At 27.7% G+C, this 20,629-nt stretch overlaps 2 protein-coding genes across 4 annotated transcripts in view; both read right to left on the reverse strand.

The window, feature by feature from the left end:
* Positions 1–6,091, reverse strand: part of LOC100198735 (uncharacterized) — a 66,865-nt gene extending 60,774 nt beyond the window's left edge. For 2 of the 3 annotated variants that reach the window (XM_065811472.1, XM_065811473.1), the window contains exon 1: positions 5,960–6,077. The gene's annotated coding sequence lies outside the window, so the exon portion shown is untranslated. Of the gene's footprint in view, positions 1–5,959 lie in introns of all 3 variants that reach the window. The other variant, XM_065811474.1, reaches the window with a different exon arrangement.
* A 3,567-nt stretch (positions 6,092–9,658) lies between these two features.
* LOC124808006 (rab proteins geranylgeranyltransferase component A 2-like) lies at positions 9,659–11,849 on the reverse strand. Its single transcript, XM_065811475.1, has one exon. The coding sequence runs from the start codon at positions 11,813–11,815 to the stop codon at positions 9,770–9,772; it is 2,046 nt and encodes a 681-aa protein (XP_065667547.1). The 5' UTR covers positions 11,816–11,849; the 3' UTR covers positions 9,659–9,769.
* Between the last annotated feature and the right edge of the window lie 8,780 nt (positions 11,850–20,629).

Here is a 20,629-nt window from a genome sequence, read left to right on the forward strand (position 1 = left end):
AGGAGCTGAACATCTTGCATCTGCAAGAATCAGTATAAGTTAGTTAAATATATAGTATAATTAAATACAACTCCAAAGCTGCATAAAACATTTATTCATAGCTAAGAACTGATTAAAATAAATAATTAAATTGAAATATTGGAGTGAGGAAGGAATAGAAGATAATAATAAGTGCCTAAGATACATTAAGAAAAAGCTATAAAAAGTCAAGCAACAGACCTTTTGCCAGATAATGACATCATTATAACTACGCATTGCCTGGAAGCAAACAAAAGTTAAATTCATAAATATCCTGCTGTTTTCTAATTAGTTTTTAAAAGTTGACCATTATTATCTATTTGGTTTACAACTATTTTTTTATTTTATTTGCAACACTTTTTTGTAATGGGTAAGAGTGATCATTGTGCAGTTTTCGGTTGTAACAATGATCAGCAATACAAAGAAAAGTATGTTTTGAAAGATCATATTTGGAAGACATTTAGTTTCAGCGAATTAAAATTTTTTACTTGTAAAAAGAAATATTTTTCAACATGGAGTAAAATTATTAACAGAGAAATAGTCAACCCTTTAACAAAAAAAAGAAAGCTATATGCTGTAAATAAGAATACCCAAGTATGTGCAAATCATTTTAAATATGGAAAGCCAACTGAGCTATCCCCTCATCCAAGGTTATATTTGAAAAGATACGAAATATCTCCTCAAAATAAAAGAAAACTACCAATGACTCAGTATATACACATATTAAAGTTTCTAAAAAACAAAAAAATACACATTTTTCAAGTACCTGTACGAATACTAATAGCAGTAACAATAACAACAACATTCCCCAACAGTTTTCTCTGTCAATATCTCCTCCATATCTATCATCAACAGCATCTGATCAGCAATTTTCTGCACAACAACTTAATTTAATTACTAACACACCAGCAACTTATCTTACATCAACAACACTTCATAAACAAAGAAGTCATAAAATATTAACATGGGAGGCAGTGCGCTCTTTACCAAAAGTCATTAAATTGTATACTGGGTGTCCAACTGAAAGTGTTTTTTTATATATTGCTAGCCGTGTTCAAACTAAACATAAAAAAGTTTCTTACTTTATGGATCATAAACGTTCATTTGAACCAAAGCAATATCAATTTAGCCCTGCTAGTAAACCTTCAAGTAGAAGGAAACCTGGTCCAGCACAACAGCTTTTTTTTGAAGATGAAGTGTTACTTACTTTAATGCGTATTTGAATTGACTCGCCATTTCAAGATTTAGCATTTTGCTTTAAAATTTCAGTAAGTCACGCATCTAGAATTTTAACTACATTTATAACTTTATTAGCCTGAGAACCTGAACCATTAATGTATTGGCCTACTCCAGAAGAAACATTAAGTTTTACACATCTTTATTTTATTGGAGATTTTGTTTATGTTGAAGGTATTGGTGACAGTACTGAACAAACTATTCAAAAATCTCCCAATGCTAAAGCTCAATATCAATTATATAGTTCTTATAAAAGTATAAACACATAAAAAAAAACTTATTTTTTGTACTAAAGGCGGTTTTATCTCTTTTGTTTCTAAAGGTTACTCTGGATCGTTTGACCACATAATATTGCAACGTTGCAAGAAGATTCGCTCCCGGTTTTATTAAACTTTTGATAAAGGTTTCAATGTTCAAGATTTATTTCTATCAAGGCAGGTAAAAGCTGTAATTCCACCATTTTTATATAGTAAGCGACAGTTTACACCCTCTGAAGTGTATCATTGCAAGCCCATAACACGTGCAAGAATACACACTGAATGTGTCATTGGAAGGCTGAAAGAATTTCGACTTCTAAAGAACACTCTGCCTATTTTTTTTTTTTTTTTTGTTAATTCACCTCCCCAAGGCCCAGAAGGCCACTACAGACGAGGAGGCTACTTAATTGTGGTTATAACCCTCTCTCAACTCTATAACTCCGAAACACGAACCTTGACGAACAAGGCCGCTGCGCAGAGAAACAAGTTGAGCACAGTACTACCAGGGACGTGGTTTTTACATTAGTCCCTCTAACAGATGATATATGGATAATAACCACCTCTAGTAAAAGTAACAGCAGTATAAATTGTTGTTCTTTGATGTTATTTTTGAATGCTGTTTTTTTGAACTAGTTGTACCGTGTGCAACCTGCAAAATCTAGGTAGTTACTTGGCGCTTCCTGGGCCCTTTCCGAGACCTGTTCGAGAGTGGCAACCAACCACTGTTTATTTTTTCTGAAAAAAAGAAAAGTGATCAGTTGCCGTCCTCAGGCGGGTACCAAAACGGTCCAGGGATGTCGAGCTATGACCTGGATTTTACATGCTGTTGTGTTTGCTCTTTAATTTTTGGTTATTATTGTGCTATTTTATGGAACTTGGTTTATTTTTTGATATATTTGCATTTTAATATCTTTGCAGTCTGAAAATTCTGATCATCACTCGGCACTCCCCAGACCCTTTTCAAGACTGGTTTGAGAGAGGCAACCAACCACTGTTAATTTTTTCTAAAAAAAGAACAGTAGTCGATTGTTCCTGTCGGGTGGGTCCCAAAAATGCTCTGGGAATTTCAAGTTCTGACCTGAAATTTGCAGGCTGTTGTGTTTACTCTTAAATTTTTGGTTATTGTGCTTTTTTGAGAAATTTGGTAAATTTTTTATTTATATTGGCATTTTAATATCTATGCAGCATATGAAATCCTGGTTATAACTCAGCACCCCCAGACCCTTTCCAAGACCCATTTAAGAGAGGCAACCAACCACTGTTTATTTATTCTAAAAAAAGAACAGCAATTGGTCGCCCCCCTTGAGTGGGTCTCCCCATTGACAAGGACAAAATCAGTACAAGTTTCCGCATTTATATTAATATTTATATGATTGTCAGGGTTATTAGGGTGTGTCAACTTTTACCTTTTTTTTAGTTTCTATGTACGATTTTTTATTTATTGTAAATATTATTTAAAGCAAGAAAGTAGTTTTAATTAAAAATATATATGAAGGGCTTATTGTGAAAGAATGGCAAGCCACAAAAACAAATATTTGAGAAAAATGACTTTTAAATTTTATTTAAATCTATAAAATCAGTGCTTACAGTAAGATGATTTTATAATTATAGCTCCAACTTTAAGAATTATGCCTTAATATCTTTTTGGCTATTGCGTATACTATTTATGATCATAAAAATGATAACTCATTTTTGAAAAAAGTGTGGCTTGTCATTGTTTCACAATAAGCTCTTCATATATATTTAGCTGCATTTTGTTACCCTGAAAAATTGTTTTTTTTTAAATAGGTCAAATTTAGTATTAAAAAAAGTGTAATTTATTATGGATTTAAAAAAAATAACCATTTGTCGTCAATTAGCTTTGACATTCTTTCTCTTAACTTTCGCGAATATATCTAGTCCTTCATATGTGTATTCTACATAATTTAATAGAAAGTTATTATTTTGTTTCAGTTACCTAACTTTAAAAAATTAGTAGAGACAGTTGTAAAATAATAAAAAAGCGAAATCTTTTGGTGTGATGATAGTGCTACTATTATACCAGTAGTCCTGGGAGGCTTAAATCTGGTTACATTGTCTTTGTAAAATAGCCTAATTTTAAATTTTTTATAAAAACTTATTTTTAAAAAAACAATGCATAATCATTGCAAGAAATTATTAAACATATATAATTACATTCTTTTAATATAACGGGAAATAATTCTAGAATTAAAAATTATTGTAAAAGAAATAAAATCTTTTTGTCGTTGGCCCTAAACTGTATATACCCTGGATCTTTCACTATTTATCCCAATAACTTAAAATCTTGCTAACATTAAAACATTTTGTAGCTCCTAGTACTAGTATTTTTTTAATACTTAGGGGACCCTTAAAAGTTTAGGTCACAGTGCGATTGCACCTGCATAGTGCTGAGGGCACATACGATGTCAGAGTATCTGATTTCTCTGAACTTGACCTGTTTCCCTAACTTAATTTATAGTTACATAATTCAACTTCAGAAAAAAAGCACTTGATTTTTTTTGGAAAAACACCTTGTTATTGCAAATAAAAAAATATAGTTCATAAAGCAATCTGCCCACATAATGTATAAAATACTGATAGATGTCTAGCCGACTGCAGCTATTTGCCCTGAGATTTAACTGATTTTTCCAATATTCAACCCTTATTTCCTGATAGTTCTTTTTTTTTTTTTCAGACATCTGAATTCCCTGACATTTCTCTAATCCCTGAATGTGATATTATTTTTTTATATACTATTAATAAATGGTAACACTCCTACTGAGTCTTCCTCTTTACGTCTTCTTGGATTAATTTTTTGTAACAATCTCTCATGGAAACCTTATAAACAAACAATTCCAAACTTAGCATCATCTCAGGTTGTCATTCATTAAAAAGTGCTCACCATTTTCTTACTCCTGATTCCTACAAATTTCTTAATTGTCCCTGTATGTCCCTGTTCTTAAACCACAAAACTTATCATAAATATAGTTGGACCTGTTTTAGCTTCTAAGCTTGACCCTGTGTCCCATGGTTGTAATATTGCATCTCTTTCTCTTTTTTAAAATACTATTGTTCCATGAAGCAAATCTTTTTTTAATTATGCATGTATATAACAAATAGTTGGTGCTGAACTTGCGTGTAATAAGGGTGATTAAGTTTGATTGCAAAACTTTCATTACTTTTTTCTATAAAACAAGAAGGCATTCAAAGGTATTCTGAAATGGTTTTATCTCTTGCTGAAAAAGGACATTTGCATTCTAACAATATAAAGCAAGCTTATGGAGAAGCAAGCTTATGGAGAAGCAAGCTTATGGAGAAGCAAGCTTATGGAGAAGACCAGCATGCCAAACTTTATTATTTTTATTTTTGTTGTCTGACAGTAAGTTATTTGACACATAATTGAATAATGGGATTTTAGAAATTTGTTGATCAAACACTCAAAGACCTTGCTGATAACAAAAAGAATTATTGGAATATATTCGGAGGAGTCAGAATGGATATATATGGACTTATTTATATGCTGGCATACAATATCCGGCCCCAGTCAAATTTCAACCCAGATCACTTATTATACCTTATTAGGCCTTACAATGATTGATATGTAAAAAAATAAAAACAAAATTGTATGCAAATATTCAGGATTTTCATGTCATTGTTTTGAGTAATACTTGATATTCTCCTTGAAAAGTTATCATTAATTGCCAGAAAAATTGATTCTTATGTACGCTCTTAATTCCTTAACATTAATAACTTATAAAGCTGAAGGCCATTTTCTTTTTCTAGAATTTCTTTGTGAGAACACTCACAAAAAAGTCCATCAGGTTTTAAAGAGTTTTTTTCTTCCTAATTGTTCAACTTTAGATTGCCATAACATAAGTAGACAAAATATTTACTTTTAGTTTTTTCGTTAGAATCTGCATATAATTTTATATTCAGAAAAGGTTAAAACTTAATTTCAAAACATTCATTACATTCATGTCTGCCATTAGAACCACTGTGCAATTGTTGTATCTTATCGAATGATTACAACATTTCATGAGTTACATGCTGTGCATCAACATATCTACTATTGTTAATATAAAAATAAAAAGTTCTTGTAATTAAAATTAAAGTTCTTTATGTGTATACTTTAACTGCACTATAAAATATATTAAAATACATTTCATATAAGTTTAAAAAAATATTTCTAACAATTTAAATAAAAAGCTGAGTTTTTGACTTATTTTTTCTATTCCAAAAATTTTTTATGTATTAGATAAACTACTTATTTTAATTCACTACTTATCACTAATAATACGATTAATAGTAATATAATTATTCGAATTACTACTAAGTATGTTAAATAAATTTTATGAATATTTGTAAGTATATTTTAAAAATAACTAATTTTAAATTAAATTCATAACTACATTAGTTTAAAAAAAAATTAAAAAATTAAAAGAACTTACCTTAAAAATATAGTCACTTGAAAAATATTTTCAAATTTCATTTTGAACACCTTTGTCAATGTTACTAATGCCTCATTAAAAAAAAATTATAGACTGTTTTTTCTATTTATTTAAATCTAAAAATAAATTGAAAATTATTTATATCAATCAGAAAGTATTTTTTTAAATAAATCTGAAAATATACCAAAATGATGTGATTTCATCTAATAATATTTTGTTTATAGTTGTAAACAAGCAACTTGATTAACTTAAGTAGAAATTATCATAAGATTATGACTGTTCGTAGATTACATTAAAAGATTAACTTAATAATAAATAACTTAAATAACTCCTCCTATTAATAAATTCAATACAAACCCCTCATTAACTATTATCACTCTAAAGAAAAACACTTTTTATATTCGATAACTAGATTAAGTAATAAAACTATTGCAAAATCCTTCCATCTTATATAGATGAAACCATTAATTAACTTAAAGCAGGTTCATATATTTGTAATCTTATATAAATAAAGCCAACTATTAATTTAAGTAGCTTTGTATATTTGTAGTTTTATCTGATGTAAATTTCAAAAACAAATTTGCTAGAATAATAGCTAATTTAATATTATTATTTTTATTGCAACTATTCATGTTAGATGTTTACCAGTTAAACTGTTTTGTATAATGATATTTCAATGTTTATATTTCTATTTATAAGCATTTAGATTCTCTTACAATTATCTACCTTATCACAAAAAAACATGTAAATAATATATTTATATTTAAAAAGTCAGCAAACTAAACTATTAACCACATTTAAAGCTTTCACCCCAAAGTCTATTAGAGAAGCATTACAAGACCTTATTTCAAAGTTGTAAAGATATTGTAAGAACTCTTAAAAAGCCTTACTTTAAAGTTTTAATAACCTTATATAGAACCATACAAGGTTAATAGATTTAATAACCTTATATAGAACCATACAAGGTTAATAGATTTAATAATCTCATATAGAACCATACAAGGTTAATAGTTTAAATAACCTTATATAGAACCATACAAGGTTAATAAATTGAAAAATAAAAGTTAGTCAATAAAAGTTAATGTAAATACAAATCAATTCCATGAAAATGGCATGAAAATAACCTATTAAATATTATTGTTGATAGAAAAACATATTTTATTACTTTTTTTCCGATTAATTCAATTCTTACATTTTTAAAATATTGCCTTTTTATAAATCATTTTATATAAACAGATTTATTACATAAAATTGAACTCAAAACAACTTCATATAGATATGGTTTGATATAAAATACATCTTTTTTATTAATTTCTTTTGTTATTATTTAAAACCCTTAAATACCAATTTCAACTTGAAAGAAATAAGAATTTTTAAAAATTTCATTTTATCACATATGGATTCAAACAAATTTGACTTTTCACAAATAGGTTTAAAAAAACTTTCAAATATACTGTTTTCTTAAATATTTTACAAAAATGCAAATACAATAAACAAAAGAAACAATAACAAAATCTTTTTTTATTTAGCATCAGAGTAATGTTTAAAAAAAAAATACTTGTTTCAGAACAATTCCAAGCCATGTTGCAATTTGTTTTAAAGTTTAAAAAAATATGCATTTATTTATACATTAATTTAATTAACTGAAAATAAAGTTTTTTTATGTTTTTAATTGTATTTTAATATATTTTCTAACTATCCCTACAGATTTAGGTTGTCTTTGCCTTGACATACTTTACTTTAATTTTTAAAATGCTGACTTTAATCTAGGCAGTTTTTTTTGTTTTTGTCTGTGTGTGTATACAACTATACACACACACACACACACACACACACACACACACACACACACACACACACAGACAAAATGTTGTTTGAATAAACACAACTGGAATAGCTTGCTGCTGGGGGCTTCAGTACATACATCAATTGTCTTATAGCCTGTTGCCACAAAGCACTGTTGCCACATCAATCTTTTCTTTTATTATTCTTTGCTTATTTCTTTTTTTCTGAAAAGGCTGTATGCTATTAAGATAAGCAAAACTAGCAAATGTTTGCTGAGCTGTATATGCTATAGTAGATATAGACATTAATTTATTAAACATATATATATATATATATATATATATATATATATATATATATATATATATATATATATATATATATATATCAATATATATGCATATATATATGTGTGTGTGTATATCTCCCTATTTGAAATATCTTTTTAATATTAGGCACTCTTTTACGATTATGACTTTTGTTTTATTATTATAATACAAAGAAGCCTTAAATATCAATACATATATATTTATATATATATATGTATATATATATATATATATATATGGGCAGGATGGAAAAGTTTGTTTTTCAAAAGGAATGACCTTTGGAAACTAAATTGGAAACTAAAAAAAAATTTAAAAGTTTAAAAGGGGGCAAAAATACCTAACATACTACTTATAAATATTTTAATTTAATATTCCACATGCAATATCTTTACCTGAAATTAAATAGGTCTTTATAGGTTAAAGGTTCTTTATAGCAAGTTAGGTATTATCGTCCCCTTCTAAACATTTTTTTTTTTTTTGAATTTCCAATTTAGTTTATAAAGGTTATTCCTTTTGAAAAAAAAAACTTTTCAATCCTGCCCATATGTATATTAGGATGCATCACAAAATAACAATTTAAAAAATTGATTTTGTCTGACACCTAATTATCTTCTATATATCAAAAAAACAATGACTTTCAAAAATTTTAGAATAAGAACTATTTTTAGAGGTCCCCTGACACCCTTGAATATTTGACCAGTCCCTAATGATTTCAAAAAAATAGTTTTTTAAAAGTAGGTCATATTGGGTCTCAAATTAAGTGATATTTTATAAAAAATTTTAAAAATAATCATCATTTTATTAAAAGAAATTCACATTAGATTTTACTGCAATAAATATGACATTTTTAAAATAAAAATGAAAAAGGTGCATTTTTTGTAGTTTCATATATACATAGCAGTGAAATATAAAATGTTTTTTTTTTTTAATTATTATTTTTGAAATTTTTTTAAAATTTTGCTTAATTTGAGACCCAACACGACTTTTAAAAAACTATATATTTTATAAATATTAGGGACTGGTCAAATATTCAAGGATGTCGGGGGAAAGGATGTGAAAGTCATTGTTTTTTTGATATATAGAACACAATTAGGTGTCAGACAAAATCAATTTTTTAAATTATTATTTTGTGATGCACCCTAATGTGTATATATATATATATATATATATATATATATATATATATATATATATATATATATATATATACATATATATATATATATATATATATATATATATATATATATATATATATATATATATATATATATATATATATATATATATATATATATATAAATCAGAGGCTATTTTAGAAAAAAATTGGGCAGTGGTACCCCTCCTCCCAGAGAAATTTAGCAGAAAATCTGCGCTTTTTTGCGAAAAAAACAATATTCACAATAAAAAAAAGTTCTCAAATTTTAACTTAGGCTGTGCCCTTTCTTTTTGTGTTTCTTGTTGAAAATGATCTAGAATAGCCCCTGTGTATATATATATATATATATATATTATATATATATATATATATATATATATATATAATAATAATAAATTGATGATTAATAAGATATAACAAACATTGTTTAAAAAATAAAAAATGAAATAAAAAATTATTTCAATACACAAAACTTACAAAAATTTTAATTGCACAAAAAACTAATTTTTAAATAAAAATTCATTTATACAAACACAATCATGCTTCCATATTTACAATACCATCTTCTTTAATAGTAGCATCATCATAATCAGTCCATAATATATCTTCAGGATTTGGCACAGGTATCATAAAGTTCTCATTAGGAGCAATAGATTTAAAAATTATTTCAGCCTCTTTAACTGCAGCTTGAAACCCTAAACTGGTTCCTGGCATTGAACCAACAAACAAATTTTCAGGAAGATTTTCATAAAAACAATCACTATTTTGATTAAAGTATAAAGACCATAGTAAACGAGGTTTCCCATTATTGGCAACATCAGCAAGACAACTTGTGCAACCTTCTGTTAACAACTTAGTGTAAACTTCAAGATCTTCCTTTGCTGTTTGGTCTTGGTTACAAATTAGATATAATATAAATAATCCAGCAGGACATGCAGAAGAAGCAGGACCAAGCTCTAAAACTCTTACTAAATTAATTTTTCCATTTACAGGAGGAATAGTCATAAATGTTAAACACTCTTCCACAGATGATAGTAATGATTTGTTTGTTATAAGTATAGCTCTTGAAATTGATTCAGCTTTGGGGCTAGACTTGAAGTAACTTGGAAGGTAGCTTTTTTCCATAACAATGTGTTCACATCTAATTATCTTATTATCAATAATTAATCCTGTACATTTATTAGATTCAAAGTCTATGCATATTTCTTCAGCATTTTTATTCAAGCAATAAACACCTCCAAATACTGCACTCATTCTGGAAAAAGCTTGTGGCAATTCACCAATACCATATAAAGGCCAGATAAATGGTGATTTACCATATTTACCAAGTGACATCAAAAAATATTTTATTTCTTTTACAGCATGTAAAGCTTTGATCTCAGGTTTTACCATTGCTATTGAGTAAATAATAAATTTTTGAAGACTTTCTGACAACTGTTTTGCCTTTAAAAATTCAACAAAAGGAAGATCCAACTCTTCACTTAACTCAGATTCTTCCAGAGCACACTCAAAGCAGTATGTCAAAAATTTCATTAAATGACGTTTTTCAATAACACCTAAAATTGGACTGGTGAATACATCTGAGCGATTACAAGGCACTTCTACAACTGCTCCATCCATAAACATAACTATTCTGTTTACAACTGTAAAATCAATATAATGAGAAATATTAGCTTTGATAATAGTGTTCACTAAAGGTCCGTTTGAATAAAGAAGCTTAAAACAAATATCAAGATTAAACTTATGAGAAAGCATTTGAAAATCCTCTACAGTAACACCATCTCCTTTTAATACTTTTGCTTGACATAATATACTTTTTTCTGACTTCTTGTTATTTACAAAGTTAACATTTATTGGACTTATATCAGAGTTAATTAAAATTGGATTGTCTAACTTAGTTGGATTTGTATTATCAGAGTTGTTTGAAACTGTGTTGTCTAAGCTCAATGGATTTGAATTATCAGAGTTACTTTGAATTTTTTTTTCAAAATTTATTGGAATTGTATCATCTAAATTACTCAAAATTGTGGCATCTAAGTGCATTTGATTTGCATTGTTGTAACTATTTATCATTGGGTTGTCTGAATTTTTAGAACTTGTGTTTGGATTATGATTATGAACAGGATTATGAACTTTATCTAATTTTGTTTCAATATATACCTCTTGAGATATATTTACCATTTCTTCAACTGATTTATTTATATTATTTTCTTTTTGACCAGTTTTTTCTTCAAAGTTAGTTTCAAAATATTCAGCATTTTTTTCGGGAATACAAGAATGTATAAAAATATTGGATATAACATTTTCTTCGAATAACGGTATCTTCATACTTCCCTCAATAATTTTATGGTTGCTATGATTGCTTTGGTGAAAACTTGCCCATTGTTGTAAAGCATTAAAACTGAATGTTGACCATTGTGATGAATAATAACTATTTCGATCAATATTAACTACCTTTTTCCCAATACGTGATAGAGCAGCAGCAACCATAGATTCACATAAGCCAGTACCTAAAACAACCACATCTGCTTGCTCAGGAAAATTATCAGTCATATTATACTTGCAAAACAAAAATATATACATTAATTTTTTATATTAAAAAACAAACTTGCTGTTAATTCTATAAATAATTTTCACAATAGCTATAATTTAAGATCTATGTAAATATTAAATAACTTATTTTATATTAGAAATGTTATTATAAAAATAGGTAAATAACAGACAAATGAAGATTTTTTAAATAAGCTTTTAAAAAAAACAATAGATAATTATTATGCCTTAAATCATCTTACCACAAAATTTTTTGAAGTTTTATAATATATAATAAAAACACTATTCAGCAACTGAGCATTTATTCTATAAACATTTTTAAACTTTTATAATTGTTTTTATTGTATAAGTTATAACATAGCAAGAGTAATTAGTATTTATATGAAAAAGAATAAAGTATCTTTTTAATTTAACAATTATAAAAAACTTCAAACATTGCATCATTGTTTGAATAATTACAACTTATCGTTACAAATTTATTTTATCAATTATATTTACAAATTTAACGCTACCAATTGTAATTATTAAAAACTATCTATAATTTTTTATCATGTCTATAAAATACATAATTTCTTATATCATAGATAATAGAGTATTGTATATTATTAGAAATTATGTCAAATTCATAAAATTTTGGAAATATGCATAACTTTAGAATTATAATTGCAAATCAATTTAATAAAATGATAATGAATAATAATTAAGAATTTAACAACGTAGAATTAATAACCCAAATTAAAAAGCGACTCTAATTTCGCTTTCGCAAAAGGATACAAATTTCTGATTTTCGTTCTATTTCCGCCAATATAGCGTATTGCATTTAAAAAATAAAAAGGTTTTTTGTATTCCACTCACGGGCGGAGAAACTGGCAAAAAAAGGTAATAGAAAAGACAATTAAAAATGTAAATATAAAAATATGGTGTAAATTAAAATAATTATAAATACTAAATTAATGATTTAAAAAATACGTATCCATAAGCGAAAGTTTGATGTTCTAAAAATTTGACTTGGCGACAGGGGCGCAGTGGTTAGAGCGCTTGCTTAAGAAAGATCCAGAGATGCAAGAGATCATGGATTCAAAGCGAGCTCTGGGAATATTTCGCCCCATCGGTAAGGAGGCTTGAACTTCCTAATATATATATATATATATATATATATATATATATATATATATATATATATATATATATATATATATATATATATATATATATATATATATATATATATATATAGATATATATATATTATAGGGTTGCCAGAAGAGGACAACTTGTTTTATGGTGAAGGAGGGGGGGGGGAAGACTCCGATATTCTAGCCATGGGGCACTGACACCGAATGAGAATGAACAACAAGGTATGTTATATAAGAACAATGTATGTTACACTACACAAAGATGCTGGGTAAATTGCAGGAATTATGAATTTTACTTAATAATAATCAAAACAAAAAAATATCGAAAGTGTCGCAACAACAATAAACATCTTAACAGAATTTTAAATTATCTTTAACGTGTTTTCTTTTTTTTGCTGACTACGCATCTATTTAATCAAGTTGTTGTAAACTCGCGTAGCTCTATCCAATTTACAATTGTAATTAAAACTTTTCAATAAAAAAAAAAGAATGCAACGTTCAGGTATACAGTGTTTTAATAGATTATATTATTAGAATAAGATGTTTGTCAAATAACATATTCTCGGAGGAGCCAACTTTACGCAAAAGATTTTTGTTAGCAATCATATATTTATAAAACTGTTCGCAGGTAAGGTTCTTTAAATTATAGTTTGTAAGAAGGATGCCCATTACAGAGTCAACTAAAAGTCTGTTACTTTCCTTTGTCCATTGAGCTTTTATCAACGAGAGCACTCTTTCAACATTTCCGTTGTGTCCTGGGATGCAGAAGAATACTTCACAAATTTTAAGCACCTCATAGAAGCAACTCGCATTTGGACAAGTTTTAATAAATAAAACCCACTGTTTAAGGAAGGGTATTTCAAAAAACTGCTCATTTTTGCCATGCAAAAAGATTGACAAATATTTTAGATAACAGTATTGGTCAAACAACTGTACATTATCCAAAATGATACCTTTTTCTTTCAGGTATAAAATAAATACCAAAAGATAATCAAATGTGCTGTCTTTTACTTTATTTAAACAACAACAAAAAGACAACAACAAAAAGAAATATATTTACCAGAAATATAGATGTTTTACATAAGAATGTTATACGTTATAAAAAATATTTGTACAGTCTACATTCTGGATGGTTCACTCTCATATAGCTAGGCTAAATCGAGGAGAGCGACCATGAACAAAACAAAACAAAACAAAAGAAAGAAAAGAAAAAAAAGAAGCAAATAAAATAAATAATACACTCACAGAAGGTTGCAATTAGTCTACATTCATATTTGTATCTTATATAATTTATATGGTGATTTATCTATTATCACCAGTGATACTATTGCTGTTTCTATTTATTTTGATGTAGCAAGTAGTATTTTAATTTGGTTTTGAGAACATATTTTTTAATATTGCTAAAAGGGATTGATTTTAATTTATTTTGAACTTGATTCCAGTCCATTAATGCATTTATTTAAAAACATCCAATCAAAGCACTGAAAAAAATGTTTCAACCACTTTTCTCAATAAAGAATGCATGCTTCGTATACTAGCTTCTTACACTAGCTTCGTACACTAGCTTAACTACTGCCACAAAGTAATTATAATCTTCTTCTCTGTAACTTTTTTCTACTTTTTTATATATCTCTGACTTTAAGCGATAGGAATGTTTAGATTGAAGAGTGAAGATGGCTCATAACTTCTAAAACTGACGAATCTTCCCTTTCAACAGCTGCAATATTTACTTGAAAGACAGACATCAAGGAATGCAAACCTCAAAGATAAGCTTCTGAAAATTCAATCTCAAAAAATATTTTTATCGTAACAGGTGGCTGATCTACAAAAAGAAAATATATTTTCAAAACATCAAATAACCTCAGCAATCTTTCAATCGCAGGAAACAAACTTAACCACCTAGTTTAGAGTGATAGAGTAGTTGATGATAACTAATATTAACATAGTTAATATTAGTTATCATTAACTACTCTATCACTCATAGCATAAATCTTTTAAAGTTTCTGTTCTAACTGTGTATACAGAAAAATAATTAAATATTTTCAAGACAACAGTTTTAACATCAATCTTCATTAAATCTGCACCATGCTGATTTCAGTTGTGCAAAACGTGGGCAGAACATTCAAAACCTACCAACGGTTTTTTTTAAGACTTCAAATACGAGAAAACATTTTTGCCTACTTTTCTATTAATGCCTTCAAAATTTACATTAGCATTGTCTCCAGCAAAAGCAACACTCTGAGACGACGAATTCGTATGTTCGGAGTGTTTTCAAAATATATTGTGATATAGTTTCAGAGGTTTCATTTGGTGTGTTATCTAACGTGAGAAATTGAGTTTGGATACCACCGCCTTCCAGTCTAAGTATTGAATAACGATCGGAAATATTTTCTGTAAACCGCGATTGCTAGCATCTGTGGAAAGACCGAAACATGATGTGCTATCTAATGATTTCACCAGTTGATCAACAGTGTGGGGGCCGATTACCTGGTTTATGATTGCCTTAGTTTTTGTTTAAGAACATGCGAAATTTTTTGCAATATCCAATCATCAAATAAAGTTTGCATTAAACCAGCTGTGCAGGCCATAGAGTTGTAAGAGTGATGATAAAAAACTGTGTGAAATGCTAAAGTTGCTTCAGCTGCGTGGGCTTTTTGCAATATCTTTGAGTTTTTAGGTTGAAAATAGGACGTGAACTTATTCGATGGCGCTGACACTTTGATTAGGTTTTTATGTTTCTCACTGCTAACATGGCGCTTTAAGTCGTTTGCTCCTTTGTTAGCGACTGACAAGTAACTATCACAAATCATACACTTTGCCTCATTCTTGTTGCGCCCTACAACAAAGCATGAATACTTTGTTTTCATAGTACTTGAGAATTTGCATTTTCTCTTTGTAGAAACTTATTTTTATAAAAAAGAAAAGTCAATTTTATAAAAAAATTACAATTTAATATAAGTGCTATAAAAGTTGCTATAAAAGCGTAAGCAAAAACTGACACAGGCAAAATGTGCTGAATTAAAAACGTATTAATTAAAATAGAATAGATCAATACTTTTTTCTAAGTTTTTTAATTCCTTTGCCGTTCTATAGAACAATAAACGAATTATACAGAAAGAATTATACAGTCGGAGAACAGTTTTGAAAGGAATGAAATTTTTTTAATGGAATGAAACAGTTTTGAATGGAGTGAAATCATGTTCTAACTTTTATTGCTTCGATTTTTGTTTGTCAAACTGTTTTACCGGACATTTTAAATGTTTTCAGCTTCGCCTGCCGGACAGAGGACAAAGGATAAAAAAGGAGGGCATGTTCTCCTTATGCCGGACAACTGGCAACCCTATATATACACACACACACACACACATATATATATATATATATATATATATATATTTATATATATATATTTATATATATATATATATATATATATATATATTTATATATATATATATATATATATATATATATATATATATATATATATATATATATATATATATAGTATATATATATATATATATATATATATATATATATATGTATATATATATATATTTATATATATATATATATTTATATATATATATATATATATATATATATATATATATATATATATATATATATATATATATATATATATATATATATATATATATATATATTTATATATTTATATATATGACAAACTGTTTAAAAAATCGACGTAAATTAAAAAAAAGAACACGGGAGTTTTGAACCTTTTCAATAAACTCGAAACCATAAAAATACATTGAGATTCTAAAATTTGCAATGAAAGATTAGAAGGTCAAGGAAAGGTACCATGATACACGTACTAAATTCGCAGAGAGAAAAAAATCAAAATAAGTTTATAATGTAAATAAACCCTGCGGAAATTAAGTCGCTCTCACTCACGGTGATCTGTTTTCTGATATTTGACAGTAGTTAGTGAATTTCCGAATATTTGCAATTTTTATTCTGTTCTGCTTACTAAAAAATGATTAACTCTTTACAGTTTTATTTATTTCAAACGGTTTTTTTAAATATATATTTTTAGCTAACAGTGTATATACTAGCTGAAACTAATAGTGTCTGTAGTAGCTGAAACTTTAAGTTATAGAGCATCGAAGTGGTATATTCCGTCGGGATATTTTACTCTAATACTTTTTGTTTGATGTAGCATCATGTAGTTGCGTCAGAACATATTTGTCAGTTTCAAGCCTTAAAATATAATTCAACACTTTATCCTTAGACAAAATCAAAATCTTTGTTATGATTATTTTTTTAAGAAATTTTTGTTTATGTATTTTATCTAAACACGCATATTTATTAAATTATTTTTTTTTAACTTTTTTCAATCTTTTTTCAAACTTTTTTCAAGCTCTGTTTTATACCTCAGTTTACACGAGAAAAATGTTAATCACCTAATAAAATTTGTTTTTAAATAAATTTTTAAAATAAGTTTGTTTTTAAATACGTTTGTTTCGAACTGTTAAACTTAAACTTTCGAACTGTTAAATTTAAACACGTTTCACTGTTTAAAAAATGGTATGGAAAGGAATGAAAAACTTTTGTTTAAAAATTTCCCAAAATCAACGCGTATGTTTTTTCATTTTTTAATGCTAAAACGTTCGATTTATTCTAGACGCATTGCGGAATTAAGAACGTGTGTAGTTAGTGGAATAAATTGTAAAAATATTTAAAACTTTAAAAACTAATGTTTCACTTCCAACCAAAGATCGCCGTGCTCTTTTGTAGACAATTATTGGTTAATTTTAATAAAAATAATGAAAAAATACATGGCAACTGTCGTCAAAACAGAGGAACTACTGTGTCAACAACTATTTTTAAATAAAAGGATTTAAAATAATATAACTAAATGTTTACCTCGGAAAAAGTAAACGTTAAAAATGACATTATCTTTGTAGGGTACCTTGCGAAAACTTTTTAACCTGGATTTTTCAATCCTATACCGATAGGCTTAACTGAGATTGAGTTAATAAATAATAGAAACATAAGATTGTGATAGAAGGACAAAAATACGATTTTAAAAAAGCACCTTTTTACATTGCCAAACGAAATGAAAAACCATTTATTACATAGCTATGTAATAAATACGCCTATATAGGCGTAGAAAGATTTTTTTGGTGTTTGAGATAGGTAACTTCCAGACATGAGGCAAACTCCAAACATTTATATGTTTATACTTATATCAAATAATGAGGGTTTGCAAAAAATTGCAAGGATTGGGGGCTGGGAACAAAAAGCCCCAAAACTTTTGCCCCCCCCCCCTCCTGCCCCAAACGTGAGAGCAACAAGTTGATGAAATATTTTTTGTACTATTCTTAACTAGACTTATATTCATCCATAAATTTTAAGTTTCATGGTATTATCTATTAGCGTTTAAAAATTATTACCATATAAAATATGCAACCCCCTCAAATTGAGGGGGGTTTAAACTTTATATGGTCATAATTTTTGAACGCTAAAATATTTTAAAATGAAATCTAAAGACACAAGAAGATGTGCTTTCAATATATCTTTGTCAAGCATCTAATATGTATTATAGACTGCTAGAGAAAATAAGCAACTTGTACATCAATATGTAACTAAAAATGACATTAAAATACCAGAAAACTGGAAAAAGAGTGAAACAGCTCAAACCGAATGGTTTTATTTATTCTTAAATTGTATCTGTTTGTATGCCAGAAGTTATCTCAGTCTCAGTCGAACAACTAGTTTTAATCACATGAATGTAGATATTTTCTTCAAAACCTTGACAGTGTGCAGAAACGCTATAAGTTTTCTGCTGATTGCATTTACAATATTGATGAAACTGCTCTAACAACTGTTCATTAGCCAATTTCAACAAATGTCTCTACCTTATCAGCCAGTTTGTCTCGCAGCATTTCTCAAAAGGTTCAAAAATGTTTTCAGTCAGTCTAACTAATGTATCCAATTAGAAAGACCTTGCATCTGAGTTTTACAATTTAAATAATATATCTGATTGGCAAACACAAACAATCCCCACATCACCATCAATTGTATCTGAAGTTATTAATGACAAAAAACAGCAAACCAACACTTCTGCCTTTCATTGGAAAGCAGAAGAAATAAGGCCTTTTTTTAAAAGAGGTTAGAGGATGGCAAAGAGAAAAAGGCCAAAATGAAAATGTTTGTCTTATTTCGCCCCGACACGGGGTGACATGGGACAGAACAATTCTTTGAACTTACTTCAATGGTTAAGTAATGACTTAAGAAATAATTTTCCAAGACAATACAGTGGACTATAAACTTAACCCACTTTGTATGGTTTTTGTGGAAAATATAAAGCGCAGCACACAAACAAAAATTTTTGCCTTATCTCACCCCACACTCTCCCCTACACAAAAAATATTTTCAAAAATATTTCTACGGGATTAGCCCTCCTCTCTTGACCTACCCCATAAAGTCTTTCCTGCCAACGTCTGTAGCTTTCTATTCCTAACTCTTTCGTTATACACATAGATATTTCGTTTTACACATAAGCTAAATTTTAGATTTACTAATATGCCTTTTAAGTACCGTAAACCTACTTTACTTTAAACGTTTTTGAGACATTTTTACTTGCCTTTCTATTGACAATTGTTAAAATTTAATAAAATGCTTATAGAGGCTAAGGTTGACTCTAACATAATTTAAAGTCAAAATAATAGTTAAATAAAAGCATCATGTATAATATTAGTTTAATTAGTCATTTAAAGTTTTCCCACAAATGGGGTAACTTTGAATACGTTTTTTGTAAAAGCAAAACCTATTTAAAAACGCATTGTTTTGTTTTAAATTTTAATAAAAACAACAGCCTGGTTTTACGTGAATATTTCATTGCTAAAATATGTAATATTACTTCATAACAAATACTCACTTGGTTTTTTTTTGTTTTAATGGGCATGTTTTAAGAATTTAGCATAAAAAAAGTCTTATTTTTTATCAATTTTACTTACAGACAATGCAAGTGAAACTTCTTTGCATTTTGCCAGAAAATTCTCAAAAGTTTTTTTCAAGATCAAATTTTCAAGGTCAAATTTCAAGGTCAATTCTTTTTTCAAGGTCAAAATTGATTTTTTTTTTCCATTAAGACTCCTTTTTCCCTTAGCATCAACACGACACAATTGTTAGAGTATATTAACTACTGCTTAGCGACTATTGTTTAAATGCTTTTATCACCATTTGGCAAACGGTTGAGGATAAAACTTCAATTAATGGGTAAATCCCATATTTTTTTCAAAACCACTAAGTTACTAAGTTGCTGATTACCTTTTGATCAAATGAACATAATGTTTATAAGTAAATAAAATAGTAACGAAGAAAATTTATTCTTTGTGATTCTCTGTGCTTTTTTTGAACCAGAGGTTTTTCGATTGATCAAGTATTTTCCTCCAATAATTTTTAAGAGGTCCATAAAATGCAACATCAAGAGGTTGCAATAAATGGGTACAGCTACCAGTTATAAAACGAAATATTGTTTTCTTCACAACGAAATAATATTTTATTTAGTTAATTCAAGCACCTTTTTACTGAAAAGTTTGCTTAGATTATAACTTATAGGAACTTTAGTTCCTGCAATTTAAAAAAGACAATAACAAACCAGTCAAAAAAGCGAACAGAATCAAACCGTCCTGACTTTGATTGTATTGTACATTTGGTTGTCCACTTTCGGTTCTTT

Source organism: Hydra vulgaris, chromosome 12, assembly GCF_038396675.1.
Source record: "Hydra vulgaris chromosome 12, alternate assembly HydraT2T_AEP".
Taxonomy (NCBI): Eukaryota; Metazoa; Cnidaria; class Hydrozoa; order Anthoathecata; family Hydridae; genus Hydra; species Hydra vulgaris.

Excerpts from the sequence above, each read along its gene's own strand:
- LOC124808006 (XM_065811475.1), bottom strand. The coding sequence starts at position 11,815 with ATGTATATATTTTTGTTTTGCAAGTATAATATGACTGATAATTTTCCT.